Source organism: Moschus berezovskii, chromosome 21 (assembly GCF_049115385.1).
Source record: "Moschus berezovskii isolate FMDL1 chromosome 21, NW_MosBer_1.0, whole genome shotgun sequence".
In the NCBI taxonomy this organism is placed as follows: domain Eukaryota; kingdom Metazoa; phylum Chordata; class Mammalia; order Artiodactyla; family Moschidae; genus Moschus; species Moschus berezovskii.
Window position 1 is genome coordinate 2,030,845 of NC_142480.1, and position 23,197 is coordinate 2,054,041.

General features: G+C 49.6%; 1 protein-coding gene across 17 annotated transcripts in view; it reads right to left on the reverse strand.

The window, feature by feature from the left end:
- The window catches only part of KLC1 (kinesin light chain 1), a 62,916-nt gene that overhangs the window by 24,221 nt on the left and 15,498 nt on the right, over positions 1-23,197 (reverse strand). For all 17 annotated transcript variants that reach the window (XR_008684882.2, XR_008684881.2, XR_008684880.2 and 14 more), the window contains exons 2-9: positions 18,529-18,790; positions 16,481-16,711; positions 13,350-13,428; positions 12,744-12,969; positions 9,255-9,342; positions 8,544-8,645; positions 6,205-6,378; positions 5,967-6,066 (exon numbers count right to left, since the gene is read on the reverse strand). Coding sequence is in view for 12 of the 17 variants with exons in the window: in XM_055418628.2 (XP_055274603.2) it covers positions 5,967-6,066; positions 6,205-6,378; positions 8,544-8,645; positions 9,255-9,342; positions 12,744-12,969; positions 13,350-13,428; positions 16,481-16,711; positions 18,529-18,789 (1,261 nt within the window). In the remaining 5 variants the exon portion in view is untranslated. The remainder of the gene's footprint in view (positions 1-5,966; positions 6,067-6,204; positions 6,379-8,543; positions 8,646-9,254; positions 9,343-12,743; positions 12,970-13,349; positions 13,429-16,480; positions 16,712-18,528; positions 18,791-23,197) is intronic.

The following is a 23,197-nucleotide window of genomic DNA, read 5'->3' on the forward strand; positions in this document are numbered from 1 at the left end:
TCATAGGAGAAGAATAAAACTAGTTTTCAATACTGGTTTTAAAAGAGTGAATACTTGCACAGAAAAGGAAACCATAAACAAAATTAAAAGACAATCTACAGAATGGGAGAAAATATTTGCAAAGGATGCAACTGACAAGGGATTAATCTCCAAAATATACAAACAGCTCTCACAATTCAGCAACACAAAACAGAACCAACAACCCAATTGAAAGATGGGCAGAAGACCTACATAGATATTTCTCCACAGACAACATGCAGATAGCAACGGGCACAGGAGAAGATGCTCAGCATCACTAATCATTAGACATGTTGCAAGTCAAAACTATAATGAGGCACCACCTCACACCCGTCAGAGTGGCCATAAGGAAAGGGTACACACAGCTCGTGCTGGAGAGGGCGAGGAGAAAAAGGAGCCCTCCTACATTGTCGGTGTGAATACAGGCTGGTGGAGCTGCTACAGAAAACAGTATGGAGGTTTATCAGAAAACTAAAAACAGAGCTACCATATGATCCTGCAACTCCATTCCACGGCATACACCCAGAGAAAACACACATGCAGGCCTATGTTTAGAGCAGCACTTTTTACGGTAGCCAAGACCTGGAAAGAAACCAAATGTCCATCGACAAATGAATGGGTAACATATATAAAATGGACTACTACGCGGTCATTAAAAAATAAAGACTGGAATCATGCCATCTGCAGCAACATGGACGCAACCAGAGCGGGTCATGCTAAGTGAGGTCAGAAGGAGAAAGACAGATACTGCAAGATGCCACGTACACGCAGAATCCATCACGACACAGACGAGCCGACCTGTGACACAGAAACAAGACTCACGGACAGAACTGACTGGGAGCTGCTGGCGGGCTGGGGCAGTGCAGAGGGGGCCAGGGTCAGCAGGCGGACGATCACAGAGGGCGAGTGAACGACCAGGCCCTCCCGAACAGCACAGCACAGCACACATTAACCATCGTGTGATAAACCAGGGGAAAAGACTCTTCAAGAAGAATGTACACACAGGCATCACTGAGTCACTGTGTTGTAAAGCAGCAATCAAAATTCTAAATGCACACTTCAACGAAGAAAACAGAGCAGAAAGAACCTGAGACTGGCCAAGGACACTGAAAAGGAAGACGAGTCAGAGGGCCCTCGACACAGCACACGTTCTACCTCTGCCCCCGCCCACACCTGCCTCACTTCACACCACAACAGCCAAGAAGACGCGCAACTGACCCGAGAATCAGTATCTGCTTCAGTGGAAAGAAGCAGTTCAACACAAAAACCACCCCCACTATTAACAACAGCAATAAAACCTCTGACTTGATAAAGAATTCAGAATATGACCAATATGATCTTAAGACGTAGTGGTGGGAATAGAGGGATTATTCAGTTTGGGGTGCTGGCACAAAAACTATTTAAGTATTTCAAAAAATATTTTAAATATCAATTTTTTTAAAAAAGACTGAACAGTATTTAAAACTTACTGACACTGCAGTATTCTTGCCTTAAGAACCCCATGAACAGTGCAAAAAGGCAAAAAGATATGACACTGAAAGATGAACTCCCCACGTCAGTAGGTGCCCAATACACTGCTGGAGATCAGTGGAGAAATAACTCCAGAAAGAATGAAGATGGAGCCAAAGTGAAAACGACACCCAGCTGTGGATGTGACTGGTGATGAAAGTAAAGTCCAATGCTGTAAAGAACAATACTGCATAGGAACCTGGAATGTTAGGTCCATGAATCAAGGTAAATTGGAAGTGGTCAAACAGGATGGCAAGAGTGAATATCGATATTTTAGGATTCAGTGAACTAAAATTGACTGGAATGGGTACATTTAATTCAGATGACCATTATATCTACTACTGTAGGCAAGAATCCCTTAGAAGAAATGGAGTAGCCCTCACAGCCAACAAAGGAGTCCAAAATGCAGTACTTGGGTGCAATCTCAAAAACAACAGAATGATCTCTGTTTGTTTCCAATGCAAACCATTCAGTATCACAGTAATCCAAGTCTATGCCCCAACCACTAATGCCGAACTTGAAGTTGAACGATTCTATGAAGACCTATAAGACCTTCCAGAACTAAAACCAAAAAAAGATATTTTTTTCATCATAGGGGACTGAAATGCAAAAGTAGGAAGTCAAGACTCTTGATACCTGGAGTAACAGGCAAGTCTGGCCTTGCAGTACAAAATGAAGCAGGGCAAAGGCTAACAGTTTTGCCAAGAGAACGCACTGGTCATAGCAAAAACCCTCTTCCAACAACACAACAGACAACTCTACACACAGACATCACCAGATGGTCAATACTGAAATCAGACTGATTCTATTCTTTGCAGCGAAGATAGAGAAGCTCTATACAATTGGCAAAAACAAGACCGGGAGCTGACTGTGGCTCAGATCATGAACTCCTTAATGCCAAATTCAGACTTCAATTGAAGAAAGCAGGGAAAACCACTAGGCTATTCATGTATGACCTAAATCAAATCCCTTACGGTTATACAGTGGAAGTGACAGATAGATTCAAGGGATTAGATCTGATAGACAGAGTGCCTGAAGAATTATGGATGGAACTTTATAACACTGTACAGGAGGTGGTGATCAAAACCATCCCAAGAAAAAGAAATGCAAAAAGGCAAAATGGCTGTCTGAGGAGACCTTACAAATAGCTGAGAAAAGAAGAGAAGCGAAAGGCAAAGGAGAAAAGGAAAGATACACCCATTTGAATGCAGAGTTCCAAAGAATAGCAGGGAGAGATAAGAAAGCCTGTCTCAGCGATCAATGCAAAGAAACAGAGGAAAACAACAGAGTGGGAAAGAACAGAGATCTCTTCAAGAAAATCAGAGATACCAAGGAAACATTTCATGCAAAGATGGGCTCGATAAAGGACAGAAATGGTATGGACCTAACAGAAGCTATTAAGAAGAAGTGGCAAGAATACACAGAAGAACTATACAAAAAAGGTCTTAATGACTCAGATAACCATGATGATGTGATCACTCACCTAGAGCCAGACATCCTGGAATGAGAAGTCAAGTGGGCCTTAGGAAGCATCACTACAAACAAAGCTAGTGGAGGTGAAGGAATTCTAGCTGAGCTATTTCAAATCCTAAAAGATGATGCCGTTACCATCACAAGGAGACCAAAATGCTGCACTCAATATGCCAGCAAATTTGGAAAACTCAGCAGTGGCCACAGGACTGGAAAAGATCAGTTTTCATTCCAATCCCAAAGAAAGCCAATGCCAAAGAAAGTTAAAACTACCGCACAATTGCACTCATCTCCGGAGAAGGCAATGGCAAGCCACTCCAGTACTCTTGCCTAGAAAATCCCATGGATGGAGGAGCCTGGTAGGCTGCAGTCCGTGGGGTCGCTAAGGGTCGGACTCGACTAAGCGACTTCACTTTCACTTTTCACACACTGGAGAAGGAAATGGCAACCCACTCCAGTGTTCTTGCCTGGAGAATCCCAGGGATGGGGGAGCCTGGTGGGCTTCCGTCTGTGGGGTCGCACGGAGTCGGACACGACTGAAGTGACTTAGCAGCAGCAGCAGCAGCACTCATCTCACACACTAGCAAAGTAATGCTCAAAATTCTCCAGCCAGGCTTCAACAGTACATGAACCGTGAACTTCCAGATGTTCAAGCTGGATTTAGAAAAGGAACCAGAGATCAAATTGCCAACATCCACTGGATCATTGAAAAAGCAAGAGATCCAGAAAAAATTTATTTCTGCTTCACTGACTATGCCAAAGCCTTTGACGGTGGATCACAACAAACTGTGGAAAATTCTTAGAGATGGGAATACCAGACCACCTGACCTGCCTCCTGAGAAACCTACATGCAGGTCAGGAAGCAACAGTTAGAACTGGACATGGAACAACAAACTGGTTCCAAATTGGGAAAGGAGTCTATCAAGGCTGTATATTGTCACTCTGCTTATTTAACTTATATGCAGAATACGTCAGGCACAAAGCCTGGCTGAATGAAGCACAAGCTGGAATCAAGATTGCCGGGAGAAATATCAATAACCTCAGATATGCAGATGACACCACCCTTACGGCAGAAAGCGAAGAGGGAACTAAAGAGCCTCTTGATGAAAGTGAAAGAGGAGAGGGAAAAACTCAACATTCAAAAAACTAAGATCATGGAATCTAGTCCCATAACTTCATGGCAAATAGATGGGGAAATAATGGAAACAGTAACAGACTTTATTTTCCTGGTCTACAAAAATCACTGCAGATGGCGACTGCAGCCACAAAATTAAGACACTGCTGCTTGGAAGAAAAGCTATGACCAACCTAGACAGCATATTAAAAAGCAGAGATACTACTTTGCCAACAAAGGTCCATCTAGTCAAAGCTACAGATGTGAGAGATGGATTATAAAGGAAGCTGACTGCCAAAGAACTGATGCTTTTGAACTGTGGTATTGGAGAAGACTCCTGAGAGTCCCTTGGGCAGCAAGGGAACCAAACCAATCAGTCCTAAAGGAGATCAGTCCCGAATATTCATTAGGACTGCTGCTGAAGCTGAAACTCCAATACTATGGTCACCTGATAAGAACTGACTCATTGGAAAGGACCCTGATGCTGGTAAAGACTGAAGGCAAGAGGAGAAGGAGACGACAGAGGATGAGATGGTTGGATGGCATCACCGACTCGATGGACGTGAGCTTGAACAAGTTTGAGAGTTGGTGATAGACAGGGAGGCCTGGCGTGCTGCGGTTATGGGGTCGCGAAGAGCTGGACACGACTGAGCGACTGAACTGAACTGAATCCTTTTGTTGGACGAGAATCCACCTCAGTTAGGAGAAATGGATTTCCTGACAACTAACCAGGTCATACGTTTCAATGCTGCACCATAGCAAAGAAGGCTTGTGACTTGAGAAACACGCCCCGACAGCCAATCAGGGCACACCTGCACCTTTCTGTCCTATGTGCTAATATTTGTGTAGAGGATAAATCAAGTACAGAAAATCCACTTCTAACTAGAACCCAATTAACTGGACTCCATGCTACTATTTTTAGTAGAGAGAAGTTAGCAAATCACAAGGAAAGTTAGCAAATCACTTTCCTGAATAAAACTTATTTGAAGCAGCAATAAGCTGATGACCTGGAATCAACCCAAACCCAGCAAGGCTTCTGCAGTGAGAGGACACGGAAGCTCGCTGTGGACCGTGAAGTCCAGGGAGGTGAGCTGTGATACAGCAAGGGCCAAGGCAGACAGAGTCTGTTTCCAGAATGACAAGCCCGAGGTATTACCATCTTCTGACAGTAAAACAGACTTACCATACCACTTGCTGACAGAGAAAAACTAATACACTTCTCAAAAGGTTTTCAAAAGAGCATTCCAGAAAGTCTCCATAAAAGGAAGTATTTATTAACCATAACCTCTTTCCCCACGAATCCTAAGGTTTCCAACACACTGCGAACAACTGTCCAATTCTCAATGCCTCGTCATGGCCACCAAAGGGGGAAAGAGGCCTCACGTAGCACACAGACACTGTCTTACCGAGCAGTTAAAGTCTGACAGAATATTTACTCCAAAACTGTGTATTAAGCACCTGTAATACTATAAAGACTATGAAAGAGACAGGCCTCAGCTCCTCACGGCCATCAGACAATCCAGCAGGACTGGGATGGGTGAGAATCTGCATTTCCGACAGGTCCCAGGTGGTGCTGAAGCTGCTGGGTTCCTGCCAGCACTTTGAGAGCCACTGGGCCACAGAACAATTCAAGAAAGCAGTTAAGGACTCCAGGAAGGCTCTCTGGATCCAGTTACTGCATCCAGGCTGTACCTAAAGCAAGCGCAGACTCTGGGTGAGGGCAACCTGGAAACACATGATGCAGGTGGGCCATCACCCTAACTGTGATGACCTGGGTATTACTGAGTTTTAAGCTGGAAATCCCTATACACACCATACAGCTACATCTGCTTAGAAACAAAAGTGCATCTCTTACCGTCCACTGAACCAAACTCCCTTTCGTGTGCGCGAGTGAGGATCTCTTTGTACAGGGTTTCTGCTTGCTTGAATTTTCCTTGCTTCAGGTAGCAGGAAGCCTTAAAATAAAACAAAGCACTTACTACTCTTCATACATCAGGGAAGCACACATTCTCATCTACAGGTCAAACTGTGAAATAGTGCTAAAGTTTCAGAAGAATCTGACTATCTACAGAGCTGATCTTCTGTCAACATACCAGGTTATTTTTTGTTTTGGCCACATTAGGGTCATCAGGCCCCAGCTTTGTCTGGTAGATCTCGAGGGCTCTCTGATAATAATATTCCACCTCTTCGTACTTGCCCTGGTTCTGGCACAGTAGGGCCAAGTTATTTAACTGCTTGGCAACATCTGGGTGATCCTTTCCCAAAACCTAGGAATAAAAAAAAAAAGAATTAGAAACACTTGTTACTTGTTTCACAGGGTACCATCCAACCCACTCCCTATTCTACCATGAGAAGGCTCTTCCTAAACATCAAGAGGACTGCGCTTTGCTTCCAGGCTTATGATACTTAAACAGCCACCCACGCAGTACAAAAATAACTTAACCAGCATTTGTTGAGTCTTCTTCTTGGGGGAGGGAGGACACTGTGATGATTTCCTCCCCAGGCTTTGGAGTCTTGAATCCTTACAATAATCCTACATGGTAGGTAATATTATGGACATTCTGAAGATGAAGAAACTGGATTTTATAAAGGCTATCTAATATGACTGCCAAGTTCTAAACAAGCCCAAACTCATACCCAGCCCTTTCTGACTCTAACGGCATTACACTCATTCCTGTGAAGAACAGCCTCAAAGGGAACTTCCAGCTCCTCAACTAACATCCTACGCATCCCCTCTTTAAAACCAGATTCTGTGATCACAAACCAGGTCCCTCACACCTCAAACTTCACCGCACGGCTCTTCAAACTCAAATGTGCTGTCCTAGACACACGACACTCTCCTCCCAGTCCCACCCCCCAGCTCCCCACTCCCAACAACTCATCCTGCAGGTCTCAGGTCCCCTCAGAAGGGACCTCCTTATATGCAATTGAAGGGACCCGTGAGTCCGTCCCCACCCAGTTAACTCACAAGCACATCACTTGGGTTTTTTTCTTTCTTTGCTAGTATCACTACTCAAAACTGTCTTATTTATCACTTCAGTCCTTTATCACCTGACTCTCCCCATTAAAATGCAAGCCTCAGAGTGCTTTGTCCCAGTGTCTAGATGGGATGTCATCTCAGCGCCTACAAAGGCGCTGACACACAGGTGGATGGATAAACACCGAACTTCCTCCTCAGGACCTGAACAAGCCTTCGGTCTCACCCTGTGCCCTTACCTGTGCAGCCCCCACGAGGCAGCCGCCTCTCCCTCCCTCTGCATTGCCCTCTTCTCCCTGGCTGGGAAGCCCTAAGACTCGGCTCCAGACCGACTGAAGGCGGGAGGCCACGTCAGCACAGCCCCAGCCCTGGACCTGAAGAAGCTGCTGCTCTGCGCTCTCCCTGAGCTCTCGATCAGAAGCCAGCGTCTGCCTGGTGGTCCTTGCTCCCAGGGAAGAGGCTGTGGCTAATTCGAAATCATCAATTCTAACTGAGTGAGGGTCCCCAAGTCAATAAATGTTTGCCAGATGAGTGAACAAGAGCAAATTAACACGAAAGAACCTAACGGACCATCATCTAGAGTTCATAATCCACAACGTGACACATCCCTGATTTAAACCCCAGCCCACTCAAAACCTGAGTGGATAAATAAAAAATAAAAGTCACTTTATTTCTTAATAAATATCATGCAAATGATAGCATGGACAAAACTTTACCTGTATAATTTGATAATGAGCTTCTTTTCATTTTCCCTTTCCCAAATGCTTGCCATTTTGACTCCAAATTAAATGATTAATCTCTCAGTATCAATGATAAATAACATCTGATAATATGAAAACATTTGATGATAATGACACACACAAATTAAAATATCATGGCGTGGACCTGCCCAGTGACTGCAGCATTTGAATACACAGTTATATGGAGTACTGTGGAAATTAACAAGATCCATTTTTAAAATACCCAATTACTATAAACTGTACTAGCTGACACTAAACATCCATGAAGTCACTGACTTAATCTGTAGTTCTGAATTATTTTTTAGTTCTCAAAAGAAAAGCTATTGCATTAAGTTCTATAATCATATTTGGTGACCGTTGAATTTTCACGTTTTTCTTCTTGACAGGCATATGCCCCACTGTAAATGAAATGCTCCACGCCTGGCACTCACAGGCCTCAGAAACTCCTTCTTCAGATGAGTCACTTCTAGGCCACTCTAGGCCTCAGGCTGGGAGGACCTAGAACTCAAGGCTCCACACACTGCACCCCGACTCCCCTGAGACTCCCAGGCAGGGCCCGTCGGCTGCGTCTCAGACTGCACACTGGACTGAAGGGCTTATTTTTGGTACTTGGCCAGTGAGGATGGATCGCCAGGGTCCTATCTCAAAACTCAGAGCGCGTTATTTAAGAGCATAAAGCGCAGCACTTCGGGAACAAGGACCACCCTGGACGCACCTTCTCTCTGATCTCCAGAGCTCTCTTACACAGCGGCTCGGCTTCTTTGTACTTCCCTCTTTTTCCGTAAAGCACTGCGAGGTTGTTCAGAGTCGCTGCCACCTACCAACACAGGGACCAGGAAGAACTGTAAACGCCACAGCGGAGGGGACGTAAGACGTCACACGCACATGATCCCCAGTGCGCGACGGAAGTGCTCTCCAGCCAACGAAGGACCGTGACTCCACTTAGAGGTGAGAGAGCAACATCACTGTCCACAGTGGGCCATAAAGTAACACCACAGACCATTACACAAATCAACATCAACATGATCTTGATTTTTTTAAATTTCACTTGGAAGCCACAAAACCAACCAAAATAGATCATCTATATGCAAATGTGACCAAATTTTAATAAAAAGACAAAACAAAATCTTTAGGAAAAAATTTACAGAAGTACATGCAATCTGATTCAGGATCAAAAACACCGTACGTGAGCCATTTGAGGTGGGCGATCAACAACGTAAGTGCACACTGAAACCTGCTAACCCACACTGGCACCCACACTGGAGCTCATCGCTGGCTCTGGGTGAGGAAGTCGTACCTGTGCCGTCCAGTGAAAGGGCAGCTCTTAAATCTTCCCTGTTGAGTTTAACAGTGAAATGAGTTGGGTAAAAAAACACGTATTAGGGACAGTAAAATTTGAAAAGGATGGAAGAACCAGTATACAAACCGCAGGATGATCTTTGCCCAGAGTTTTCTCACGGATGGCCAAGGCATCGTTCAGTAGGTTAGCTGCATCTTTATATTTATTCTGGTCTCTAAATTAAAAAACACACAATTATATGTTTAGACACAGTTCACTACATCTTTTTAAAATGCAATTTTGGAACTAAGGAAATAAAAGTTAAGCTTCAACTATTAAAAAACATTAAAAGTTAGCTATTAAAACTACTAAAAACACTCCTAATGTAGGAGAGAAAAGACTCCCTCAACAAACACGTTGGCAAGGAGAGCTGGGAATCGGGCCTGCTAAGCTAGACCTTTGGGACAATATCGCCCCATGTGCCGAGGGGTCTGCACGTGCCCACTGCCCTGCACAGGTAAGTGTGGCCATACAGACAGTGCAGGCAGACAGAAGGGGTCCAGCTGCTGGCCGCACAGCCTGGCCTGTCACATGGCCTCCTCAACCAGCCTACTGCAAAGGAAGGCTGTAACTCACAGAGCCGCTTTAAAAAGCAAACGATTTACCAGAGCCGAAGCTCAGGGCGATTCACAAGCACACACATACACAGCTGTGCCCGCTCCATGGGCGGGGTGGAGGGGCCTGCTGACGGCAGGGAGACAGAAGCCGCACGGGCCTAGCCCCGCCCCCTGGGTTTACGTGCTACCGACCGACAGGGCTGCGAGCAAGTGCACTGCGTGAGACTGCACGCGATGCTTAGCGCCAGAGGACATCCGCCAGCAAGGCTCCCGCGCCGCCCTGCAGAGAGGGCCGAGGCCTCTGCATCCTCAGCGTGCGCCGACTCCGCCGGCCGGGGAGGGAAGGCTTTCTATTAAACTTATGTTATCAGCTTATATTATGTTATATTACTAACATCTTATACTGACTCAAACTCTGTGAAAGTCAGCAGGTATGAAACAGTGTTTCAAAACCTAGCAGACCCAGTTAAATACAGCCTCAGCCGTCTCCTAGTGATGAGAGAGTGAAATGGGGTGAAGCAGGTTTACCGAGCACTGCTTAAAACTATGACCTGTCATAAGGTGTCAGGGACTATCGATCAGCAAAGACGGTGGTCATGCCAGGAGCAAGAGCTCCAAACCACAGCTGGAACCAGTTAGAAACCTGGCCCTTCCCCACACCCACTGAATCAGAAACTCTGGGGGTGGGGTGGGGCTCAGCACGCATTCCACAAGCCCATCCAAAAATTCAAACTCAAATGAAAACCAATGCACACCTTGCCAGTATTAAAATAAATCCCAATACAGAAGTGGGCAAGATCACAGAACTTTCACAAAAGGCCCAAATAACTAAAAACGTAGAATCACAGGACACAGATTAACACACAAAGCTGTATGTCTCCATAATAAAGAGCAGGAGATGACCAGCCCCGTCCCAGGCTGGTGACGGTTGGGCAGTGTGAGCTGGCACCACCTTCCTGAGCAGCTGGGCAATCTGTATCAAGAAGCGTGTAAGGTGTAGACTCTTACCGCTCAGGAACTGACACTGAAAAAAATTCAAAATCTTTTGCACAAAACTTGAGCAAAAGATGTTCATCAGTATAATATTAATATCCCTCCCCCAAAAGCTTAAAATTAAATGTCCCTTAATAGAAGAAAGTTGAAATACTGAGTTACAGTCCAGCTCTAGGACTCAGTATTGAACACATGAATACAGACACAGCTGCTGTTTTCATACGTTTTGCTGACATGAGTAAACTCTCGCGCTGCAGTACCAAGGAAAAAGAGGAGAGGCCATCAAACTCCTAGCACGTCTATGTGACCATGCATTCTGCGCACAAAGAACCCCAGGCACGTCCCACCTGCATCTCTCACCTAACTCACTCACAGTGAAAACATCCAGGGTCAGCCAGAAACTCTCTCCCCCTCGACTGTTCACGCCTGTCTCTTCCTCTTCACAGACCCTGCGGCTCCTGTCTGCACCCCGGCTCAGGCGCCCAGCTCCACCCCCAGCAGACCCTGTGGCCCAGCCCCCGCCCCGCCCCCCACTCTCCCACAGTTCTCTTCTGAGATGCAGCCGCTGGCATAGGCACATCAAGCACACTCCCTGCAGCCCCTTCACCCACTCCCACCGCACTCCCGCTGCAGTCCCGTGGGAAGCAGGAATAAGCCCCCAGGACAGCCTGCAAAGCCCCAAAAAGCACTCGCACCCTCCACTCGGCCTCCCCTAATCCTCTCAACTAGAAGGCACCTCTCCATTCCATCAACACTTCTGTGTTATTTTATTTTAGTATTTACTGGCCATGCTGCAAGGCTTGTAAGACCTTAGTCCCCAACCAAGGACTGAACTTGGGCCCTGGCAGTGAAAGCACTGAGTCTAAACACTGGACTTCCGTGGAATCCCGATGTCTGCGTTATTTTATTAATGACAGTCTCCTTGCTTCTATAATTACATATGAACATTCTCTAAACAAGGTTCTAAGTTCCTTTAGAAACATTTAGGTAATGCTACCTACTTCACACTGCCAGGTAACATCACACTTCACAACCCCTGCAACCCTTCTGAGGCTCAGAAAAGCTAAGGGCTCAGGACAACAACTTCAGTCTAGCGGCCACTTAGCAGAGATACAAACTGAATTCTCCTGACTTCCAGTTCAGTGTCCTGCTTTCTCCTTGAGAACAACTATTATGCATTCATCTGTACAGCCTCACAGGAACCAGCCCAAAGTTTCACATACACTTGGGTCTCAAAAATGTCTGCTGAACTGTAAACAACGAAACTAACGAAGAAACAAGATGCAGCTCCCTGAAATCCACCACGCTGGAGCAGCCACCGCAAACCAGTGCTGTCCTGGGAGTAAACTGCCCCTCCTCAGGTCCCCACTCACCCGACCTGCTCCATTTCAGCTCAGCTCAGCAACAGGCTCTGGTGGACCGCTGCCCAGGGCCACAGGCAAACTACTGAGCTCCATTCAGTAAGTTCACCAAGGGATTCGGAGTTAGGAAACATGCTCAAGGGTGTAACTCAAGGCAGAGACGAGACAACCTGGTCCTTAACGTCAAGGAATCAGGATTACAGGAGAAGAGATGACGAAATTCAAACGAGGATGCCGAGCACAGAGCAGAAGCTATGAGAGAGGTGGGGCCAAGGGTTACAGGGCCAACAGGGGACGGGCACGCGGAGCCCTGGGGCCAGGAAGGAGGGCTAACGGGGGTTGGGGGCAGGGGGACAGGCAGGAGGAGTGGGGGGCTATTCTGGGCAAAAGGGAACCTGGGACACCAAGTACTACGGGGAAAAATAACCAACAGTCTAGTGTGGCCCAAGGGAAGAAGGCTGGCCTGGGCGTCCCAGGCAGAGTCCACTCTACAGGGCTGCCAGAATGGCTCCATGTTCTGAACTGAACCCCTGGCTGTTCTGAAGACAAATGGATGATAAGGCTGCAGAAGTAGCTCAGAGCGGTTTATAAACACACATTCTTAGGGCAAGTTCGTTAACAACGTTGCCTAGGTGAAGTGAAGAGGACAAAACGAGAATACTAGCCTGTACACCAAGGCCAGGATGTTCAGCATGGTGGCCACGTCAGGGTGGTCGTGGCCCGAGGTCTTCTCCAGGTCCTCCAGAGCCTGCTTGCAGAGCGGCACGGCCACCTCGTAGCGGCCCTGGGAGGCATACTGGATCACCAGGTTGTGCAGTGTGCGCAGGCGCGCAGGGATCTCATAGCCGCCTTGCTGCGCGGCCGCCGCTGCGCTGCTGTGCTGCTGCTGGACTGTGGAGAGAGGCCGGGTCAGACGCAGAGGCCACGCGGGACGCCACAACCAGAGCTGCCCTCGCAGCCTGTCGGGCGGGGGTGCTGCACACCCCCCGCCCCGTGCAGCGAGGCTGCCGCAGCCCCAGGAGAACCCCCTCCTCTGCACACTGAGACCCCAGAACCCAGGAGCACTGGCGGCACACGTCCCTTTACTAGGGGCCGGCTGAACATGCGACTATCTCAGAGAAGGCGACCTGCGAGGCAGTCTGTGTGTATGTTTGCGCTCTTGAGAGGCGGGCTGCAAGCATGCCAGCACCCACTAACAACAGCAACTACCCCCAAGAGGAAAGGCCACCTCCCATCCACCGGCCGCCACTCACCCACCACTCCCAACTCACTTCCTTGACCGGGGTCATCGTCATCATTTGGGAAGAGGTCATCCAAAGGTTCCTTGGTGGAATCAGCATCTTTGTCCTCCTATGAAACCAACCCAGGACAGTATTAGGTTCATGAATATTATAAAAGCTGCACTGGATATCTTTGACATCAATTTCAATTAAAAACAGAAAAGATAGTTCTCTTTCCAGATCAAATCTAGGATTAGCCACAATTTGCTTTATCCATCGGTTTAGGAAAGAGCAGTGGGAAGCCTGCTGCCCTGAACTCAAAGTACCTGTGCAGGCTGGAGCCACAAACAGACCACGAAGGCACCTCTGTGCCTGAGTTGACACCCGGGCCCCAGGAAGTGCAAAGAGCAGGGAGCGCTTTCTTATCTCATTTGGAAGCAAGTGATTAAAATGGTGAATCTCTGAAGGCTGCCGAACTGGCGGTCTGGACGCCCCCTCCCCACCCAGCACCACGCAGGACCCCTAAGAGCAACGCGGCAGCCTGTGCCTGTGTCCCCCAGAGACGAGCCCTCAGGCAAAGGCAGAGATCAGACGACAGGGTGAACAGACAGCAGTTCAACCAGGTAAGAACTCGGCATCACCCTGGCACAGACAGACAACAGGCTCTCTGGAGGGGACACCCAACTTTGCCGTCTAGGACAGAGAATACAAACACACTCACGAGGAAACACGAGGAACAACTCGTGACGGAGCTGGCCGATATTCTTCAAGAATACCAATGCCGTGAGAGACTTCCCTCTCCCTGTGAAAGGACCTGTACCAGATGAAAGGTGCCTGAAGGGCCGTGACTGCTGGGTGCAGTGAGTGGTCCTGAGTGGGAATCGGGGTGAGTGGGGAATTCCACCATGGACTCTGCAGAGGTCAGGAGCCAAAGCGGACTCGGCTGCAGAGGAGAGGAGGCACGGCGCCCTGTTCCGCCTCCTGAGTATGGCCCTGGCCCCCACAGGGGACCCCTCAGGCCAGGGAGACAGAGCAGCAGCATGAGGAGGAACAGGAGCAGGGTAGGAACCATCACGGGAGCACCCTCACAGGGGAGGTGGGGGGAGGGTTCACGGCGTCTCTTCTCCAAGCCAGACATGTTTCCAAATTAGAGAGGTTTAAATGTCTCTGAACCTGAGAGAGCAGCTTTCCACTGCTCAGTGTTACCTCATTTTCCAGGTCAACCAACTACTCTACTCTTATTTGCACAGCAAGTACACTTATTTGCACAGCAAGTACAGCAAGTCTAATGAAACAGGGCGCTTTGGACTAACCGTGCCCCAAATCATGGTGAAGCCGCAACCCATGTGATGGCACGTGGAGATGGGGTCCTGGGAGGGAACCGGTTAGAAACATCACGAGGCTGAGGCCCTGGTGCTGGGCCCTGAGACACCAGAGCAAGCTCCCCCGCCCCGAGCCCCCATCCCACAGTGTGAGGACACAGTGAGAGGGCAGCTGTCTCGAAGCAGGGAAGAGTCCTCCCCAGAAATCAGCCCGGCTGGCACCCTCATCTCTGACTCCCCACTTCCAGACCTATGACAAAACTCATGGTCTGTGGTTAAAGCCACCTAGTCCATGGTATTTTGCACGGCGGCCCAAGCCAAGACACCGAGTAAGTGCAGGTCTGCTGGTGCCACACACAAACTATTCTAATAGACGGGATGCGGGCTCAGACTGGAGACACAAACGCAGAACTCAACGGCGTACAGGTTATGCACTGATCACGCCTAGAACTACACAGACATTAAACAAATCTTAGCTCCAAACAGTGTGAAATCCTGAACTGGATCCTGGAGAGGAAAAGGGACACTAATGAAGGACTGGGGATCCAAATGAAGGCTGTAGTTCTGTTCCCAGCACTGCGGCAACAGCGCCCTCTCACTGTTCACACACGCACTGCTATGGACTCAGAGTCTGTGCTGAGGCCCTGCGGCTCAGCGGGGTGCTGCCTGCGGGCAGCTGCAGCCCTGAGGGAGGGGCCCCCATGGCGCGTCAGGGCCGTGACAGCACCAGGAGAGGACGCTGGGTCTCTCCACACACAGGCACGAGGAGCCGAGTGACCACACACCAGGAGGAGGGCCTCCCCGAGACTCCACCAAAGCAGCCACCCTGCTCAGCCTCAGACTGCCAGCGTCCAGAGGCAGAGAAACAAGTGTCTGCGGCCTGAGTTGGGCAGCCCGCCGTTCTCTGGAGACAGACACAGCTCAGACACGTGTTGTGGAGACACAAGACGCAGCGCAAGGAAAACAGAGCAAAGTGGCTCAGTCTGCCCGACTCTGTGACCGTGGACTGTGGCCCGCCAGGCTCCTCCGCCATGGGATCCTCCAGGCACAAGCACTGGAGTGCTGCCCCCTCCTCCAGGGGCCCCCCCGGCCCAGGGCCAGTGAAAGGTGCGTGGGGAGTCTCTTCACAGGGCCGTCCCGACCCTTCTGTGGATGCACACCCACGCCAAGATAGAGAAGGTCACTCTTCTAAAAAAGCTGACTGAATCGGAAACAGCAGCGACAAATACTGGGATGGAGACCAAGACCCTGGGGAGCCCCACACGCCAGGGGCCCCAGGAGAGGCCGAGGCACTGGGAGACCCAGACCCTGGGGAGCCCCACACACCAGGGGCCCCAGGAGAGGCCAAGGCACCGGAAGACCCAGACCCTGGGGAGCCCCACATGCCAGGGACCCCAGGAGAGGCCGAGACAGACGCACGGGCAAGGGAGCAGAGGGGCCGAGCGGTGTCCCGGGGGTGAGGGTCTCAGAGACAAAGCCGAGATCCATCACAAACCACAGCAGCATCCCAAGCCCGACGACAGGGGACGGATGGGCACTGCTGACGGCGCATCCAGCGGCAGGCTGGGCGGGGAGCCGCCGGCAAGCGCCAGGGGCGCCCAGCAAATCTCCAGCTGGAACAGCCCTCACCGAAGGCCATGGCTCCTCTCTGCATTTATTTTGTATTTACCAAGCACTTTTACATTTTCTTACCTTTGTTCAAAAAAACACGTATGAGAAAAGTACTCTGAAGAGAATATGTGCAACTCGCCCAGGGACTCGGCCCCAGGACCCTTACTCCCTAGTGGTGTTAAGCGCATGGACACCGCACACTGGCGGGCAGTGTGGCTGCCACCCCTGCATTTCCTTGGAGCCGCTCACCGAAGGGGAGACGTCGTCGTCATACTTCTTCAGCTGATTCATGAACTCCAGATGCTTCTTCTCCTCTTCCAGCTGAGCCACAGACTGCTCGCTCTTCTGAAGCTTCTGCTGAGTGTTGGCCAGCTCATCCCGCAGCCACTGGTTCTCCTGGCACAGACGCCGGACCTGCGCACGCAGCTTCTGCTTCTCCGACTCCACGGCGTTCAGGTGGTTTGACAGCGCCATCATGACCTGGACCAACAGAGACGCTGATGGCACTGCAGCGCTCAGCCTATCAAATGCCACCTCCCACCTCCACAAGCGCCCCGGGGCTGCAGCTCCAGCTGACCCTCGCAGACGTGTGCTCCAGAGTACGTACAAGCACAGTGTGTCCTTTATATTCCCACCCTTCAGTCACCAGCCACATGCAGGGCATGATCCAGAATATTACACACTCATCTCTCTCTCTCTGCCCACCCCACTCCCCAGCCTGTTGAAGATACAGTAAGGAGGCATCCATCAGCAAATCAGCAAGAGGGCTCCCACCAGAAGCCAACCATGCTGATACCCTGATCTCGAACTTGCAGCCTCCAGAATGGTGGAAAACAAACATCCACTGCTCAAGCCCTGACCTGATGGCATTCTGTTCTAGCAGCCGGATCCAACTGAGTTAACAGCTAAAGTAAAAGCCTCTTCCTGCTCTCTTGAAACAAAAAAGAATACTGACATGCTCAGAACAGCTATAAAAAAATTACAATTTCTTCTCTCTGAAAGCGCCTCTAATGGACTGGTAGTGGACAGGCAGCTGCTGCTCGGGTGAAGCTGTGTACCTTCATTTTCATCTAGGTGGTGCCAAGAGGATTCCTCAGAGACTCTGCCACGAGCAAACGCCATGCGCGCGCAGATACATGTGCGGAGTGGGCTGTGGACGGGGCAAGTCAACCTTGCCGCTACAGGGGAGGGAGGGAGGCTCTGTGGCCAACAGTGACACCAGGACGCCCTGACACACCCACAGGCGGAGGTGCCCGCTGGGCTCTGCCGGGGGTACACCTGCGGGCCTCAGGGAAGGGTCTGCCTGGGGCAGAGACAAGGTCCTGGGAGGACGAGCACTGCGGGGGACAGCTGGCTTCCATCAGTCTGTCCTCTCTGCAGTCCATGCTCCTGCCCTGCCTTCTAATTACCCTCCCAGGTCTAAAACCTCAGAGTCTAGGACAGGGGGCTCTTTCCTCCTCCTCCTTTTAACTCCAATATCTGCCAGCCTGACAAAGGAGCTTCACACTCAGACAGTGAGCTGCTGGCCAACATTCTTTCATCCTTCTTGCTTAGGATTAAGAACCCGGAACTTTAAGAGGAAAGGCACCATGCTCCAGTGTCCCTTACCACTACGTGTGCCTGTGGAACCAAGAAATGTAAGCAGAGTGCCGGGCACAGTTCAGGAACCAGAGGAAGGCACGACGTTCCTGCGCCCTTCACAGTCCCAGGACAGGGTCACGTGGCTGCAGCTGGACCCTGTGTTGTCCACGAGACAGGCGGGCTGAGGAGCAGGGCAGCAGGGGCAGGGACCGAACAGCCATGCAGCCCGAGAACCTGGGCGAGGACGGGGTTTGGTCTGTACAGACACAACAGAGCAGCTGCTGGCGAGGTGCATGGCTTTCTGGGAACAGGCAGGGCACCTGCGGGCTGCAAAGTGAGTGCAGCGTGTCTGTGTGCCCCCCCCAGTGTCAGTGAGGGGTGGCTCCGCCCTCTCCTGAGAAGGGAAGCGGGCCATCTGCGAAGACCCAGCTCGGCTGTGCAGTCTACATCCGACTCTGACATTTGAGCCGCTGCTGCTGCTTTTTGTGCAGCCGAATCGAACCCTAACTGACACCAAGGGTTACCTCTGTTTCACTCTACTTTTTAAGACTGGGGCATGCCCAAATCAATCATCATTTGCATAGCATACTTAACCCGCATATAAGCTGATTGCGATTATTCTCTATGTATCTGCCCTCTAGTTTAAACCTCATATTTCAAACAAAGTCTCCATTTTCCCAGACCGGCAAGTTCACGGTCATGTCATGAGACCATACCTGAGCCTCACTCAGGCCAAGCTCCAACATCTCCAGTGACTTGCGGATCATGTTTGATTTCTCCTCCACCAGGTTACTTTCGTCATCTTTCTTCAGACACTTCAGTGTCTCCAGTAAACTCTGCAGGATGGAGTTGTGCTCGTTCTTCAGCGCCTCCAGCCCCTGGATCACTTGCTTTGTCTTGGACATGATCTCATCCTGCGTGAGCTTCTCCAGCTTGTCTTCCTTCAGGTGCACCATTGTGGACATGCTGTCGTACATCCTAGAACGGAAAGAGAAGAGTCAGACAGTGCGCCACAGGCTGAATCCACGGTGCACCTTTAGGAAAGCACACGTGAAGACTTCTAAACCAACATTTTCACAGGTGAAGAATAAGTAAGTATATTATGATTTACTCCCTTGAAATACTATATCTACACTGTTCCTGTTATTTCCTTTGCAGACCAAATTAATTAGTTTTCTGGCTTATGTCTGAATTTTTTTTACAGAAATGACAGTAATTTTTTTACAGTAATGACAAACATTAGAAGCAGCAGAACATCCAAATGGCATTTCCAAGACACATGGTCTCAGTGAACAAAATTTCCTGAATGTTTACCAGCTTTTTTCTCCTTAATGAAATGTAGAAGGGTCAGTAAATTCCATCACATATTTACCAGATAAAACCTTGAGGAGGAGTCACAGCTAGAAGAAGAGAAACCAGCAAAGGAGCGCAGAGCAATCAGAGTGGCGAGAGGACTGTGTCTGGCTGAAGCCTGGTGACACAGGAGACGCGGCGTGACCAGCGCCGAGAAGACTCCGGAGGCACACCCCTGGTGGTCCAGTGGATAAGCATCTGCCTGCCAACTCGGGGGACACGGCATCCGCAGGCCGCTGAGCCTGTGAGCCATGACCAAGCTCTCGCTCTAGCGCCGGGAGCCACTGCAGGAGCAGCTCACACACTGCGACCAGAGAAAACCCACCAGCAGCAGCCAAGACCCAGCACGGCCAAGAAGGCACAATCAAACAATGCAAGGCTACACTCAGAGGGAAAAGGAGCGTGGAGAAGGGCACAACACCGAACCCCACCAGCGAAGCGGTGACGACAGCCAAGACGAAGCAACGGCTCTTTCGACTGTCATCTCTCAGTTTCGGTGCCTGCCTTTAAATCCTGTGATTCATTTAAGGCCACAAACAGTGACTATCAGGAAAGCCTGTTCAGGAGAGTGACAGGGATGGACGTCGGAGTCCACCACGTCAGAGTGATCTACCACAGGGCACGTGCGACACCGCAATCTTTGTCCTCTCATTGTCTTACATCCCCGTGGATGTGAGCTCTATCTATAAGGCAGGAGGAATCTACCCTATGGCCTGCCGGATGCACACTACCCAGGACAGCTCCTGTACCCACAGACCACCTGGTGAATGGATGGCCTGACAGATGCTGGGTACAGGGAAGTGGCTTTTTGGCAGGATCTCAGGGACTAAACTCAGGCCACAACAGTGAAAGCACAGAGGCCTCACCACGGGGCACTCCCAGGGAGCAGTGTGGAGGCAGGGAATACAGACCAGGCGTTCCAGGATTTGGGAGTGAGGCTCGAAGACCCCTGCGCTCTACAGGCAGGAGCGGGGGCTGGGGAGGAAGAGAGGGCGGAGCCGCCCCTCACTGACACTGGGGGGGACACACAGACACGCTGCACTCACTTTCCACCCCGCGACTGCCTCAGGTGCCCTGCCTCTCCCCAGAAAGCCAAACACCTCGCCAGCAGCTGCTCTGTCGTGTCTGTAAGGATGGGCCAGTCACACCTCTACAGGTTGAAGCGGCAGCTGAAAAGGGAAGGGGGACAGTCTTGATCATGAAAAAAAGAAAGGGGAACAGAGTGTTTACATAAAAGCAGGAAAACCACACCAGGCAGACTTTACTGCAGGAACAAAAGCAAACCAAAATGAAAACGCTGGCCACTTTAATTAAGGATGCCTCAATTAGGTAAATCCATTTAAAGCAACCCAACTTCAATTCCTTAAGGAACGTGTAACAAAGCCAGCCACAGGGCGCGTGTGCTCATGCACCCCTGTAGCAGTTTTAATCACACACACGAACAGCCAGCACAAACGTTACATGGATGCATGCATGCGCGCACACACACCCTCCAAAAAAAGTCACTTAAGGCAGGTTTGTTTAACATGCTTAAACATAGAGTCCAACCGCTCCTGGGCCCACAGTCTCATGGTGCAGGAGGCAGCCCAAGGCCTGGCTCTGCCACGAGGTGTTCCTACAACAGGGCAAGGCCCAACCCTCCTGGGTGCTGTGGGTGGCAGACCGCCCCTGCAGGCTCTGGTGATGGAGGGGGTGCAGGCCAGGCACTGAGAACAGCGGCCACGCAGGACTCAACACCACCCTCCCAGGCACTGCGGCGTCAGGAACACCCCTGACAAGTGACCCCTCCAGGCCTGCAGACCCAGGCCTATAGCTTAGCGCTTTGCTGGACAGTTCCGGGGCAGACTGCTCCAGAGTTCAGTTAGGAAGTGACTTCTACTACACTGATACCACCTCCGCTTGTGATTTCTACCCACTGACGCAACCTCCGCCCTCTACAATAAACACAAAATACCTTCACCACCTCATCCACAAGATAACGTTTCACATACTGTGTTACAAGAACAAGACTCTCCAAACTGTCCATCTCCTCAGGCACACGCCTTTATCCCAACAGCTTCCTTAACCTCCCATCAGGGTCACCATCACACGGACACAACTCTGCCCGCTGCTCCATCGCGGGGGAGCACACAACGGCACCTAGATTTAATCTGTTCAGTATCTCTCTCATTTGCCAGCTAGGCCATGATAACCAAAGGTAGGGTATATAAAAAGATAGCACTGAGGCAACTGTCTATTTAGGGGGAAGAAGGTGCATTCCTACCCTCACTATACACTACAATAAATTCCACACTGAATAAAGAAGGTTAAAAAAAAAAACCTACAAAACACTAGAATAAAAATTAGGCAAAGATCTATACACATACAGGTGAAGGTAAAGAGCATTCCATGAACAAAATAGCAGAGAACTAGAAGAAAAGACTGGTAAAAGTTTATATAAACTAAGAGACTGAGGGAGTTCCCTGGCGGTCAGGTGCTTAGGGTTCTTTGCTCTCACTGCCTGGGTTCACTGCCTGGTCAGGGAACGAAGATCCCGCAAGACACACGACACAGCCAAAAAATAAAAATCTGCCACTAAAGTCTGATCTGGAAACCACCTTTCTGAAGAAACACTATTTCACAGACCACCACAGCGAAGAGCTCAAAGGTTTAAGGCAGAGATCACTCCAAAAGGTAAAAAACACTGGCGTCCAGGTGATCTCAGACACCCAGGTCCGTCAGCCCTCCCAGCCCTGCTGAGGAGTGTGCCCTGGGGAGACTTCGAAGAAGGAGGACTCAGCCAGCACAGGCCTGGCACTGCTCACAGGAACCCGAGGAAGCAGCTTCAGGGGCAGCACATCCGAGTCCAATCAGACACCCTGCCTTTTGCTCACCTGCCTCGTGAACTCCTGGAGCCTTGATCTCGCCGCATGTCGAGTGGCGCGGATATACACCTGACCCGGGACGTGGCTAAGGGCTCAGAAACACCCCCCTTCCCTCCCCTCCCTCAGTGACACACACAATATCTGGCCTCAGGCTATCCCAATTAACCACGTGAAATTGTTTCAGTTCAGTCACTCAGTCATGTCCAACTCTCTGCGACCCCATGGACTGCAGCATGTCAGCCTTCCCTGTCCATCACCAACTCCAGAAACTTGCTCAAACTCATGTCCATCAAGTTGGTGATGCCATCCAGCCATCTCATCCTCTGTCGTCCCCTTCTCCTCCTGACTTCAATCTTTCCCAGCATCAGGGTCTTTTTCAAGGAGTCAGTTCTTCACCATTAATTGGCCAAAGTATTGGAGTTTCAGATTCAGCATCAGTTCTTCCAATGAACACCCAGGACTGATCTCCGTTAGGATGGACTGACTGGATCTCCTTGCAGTCCAAGGGACTCTCAAGCGTCTCTTCCAACACCACAGTTCAAAAGCATCAATTCTTCAGCGCTCAGCTATCTTTATAGTCCAACTCTCACATCCATACATAACCACTAGAAAAACCATAGTTTTGACTAGATGGACCTTTGTTGGCAAAGTAATGTCTGTGCTTTTTAAAATGCTGCCTAGGTTGGACATAACTTTTCTTCCAAGGAGCAAGCGTCTTTTGATTTCATGGCTGCAGTGATTTTGGAGCCCAGAAAAATAAAGTCTCTCACTGTTAAACTGTTTACTGTGTTTTTATTTCCAAAAAGAGAACTCTTTGAAGTCCCATTGTTCCTCTGGGAAAGCAACAGAACTAAATACTTAACTGCATGATCTCCAAGACAGAACCTGAGAAATCTAACATCTGAATTAAGCTTTCTAAAACACAAGAAGTCCTTCTTCATATCAAATCTCTTAAATCCACAGTTCAACAGGCAAAGCTATTATTACTAAGTTCCAAATCTCAGGATTCAAGTCCCCAACAAATTCTCTATTCTAACTGCAAAGGGCAACAGTTACTAAGTAAAATAAGGAAGACAGAAATAACCCTAAAGCCTAAGTTTTGACTTGAGAACTGTTTTTGTTTCCATTATTTTAACACTGATGCAATCTTTGTAATTTTTATCCAATA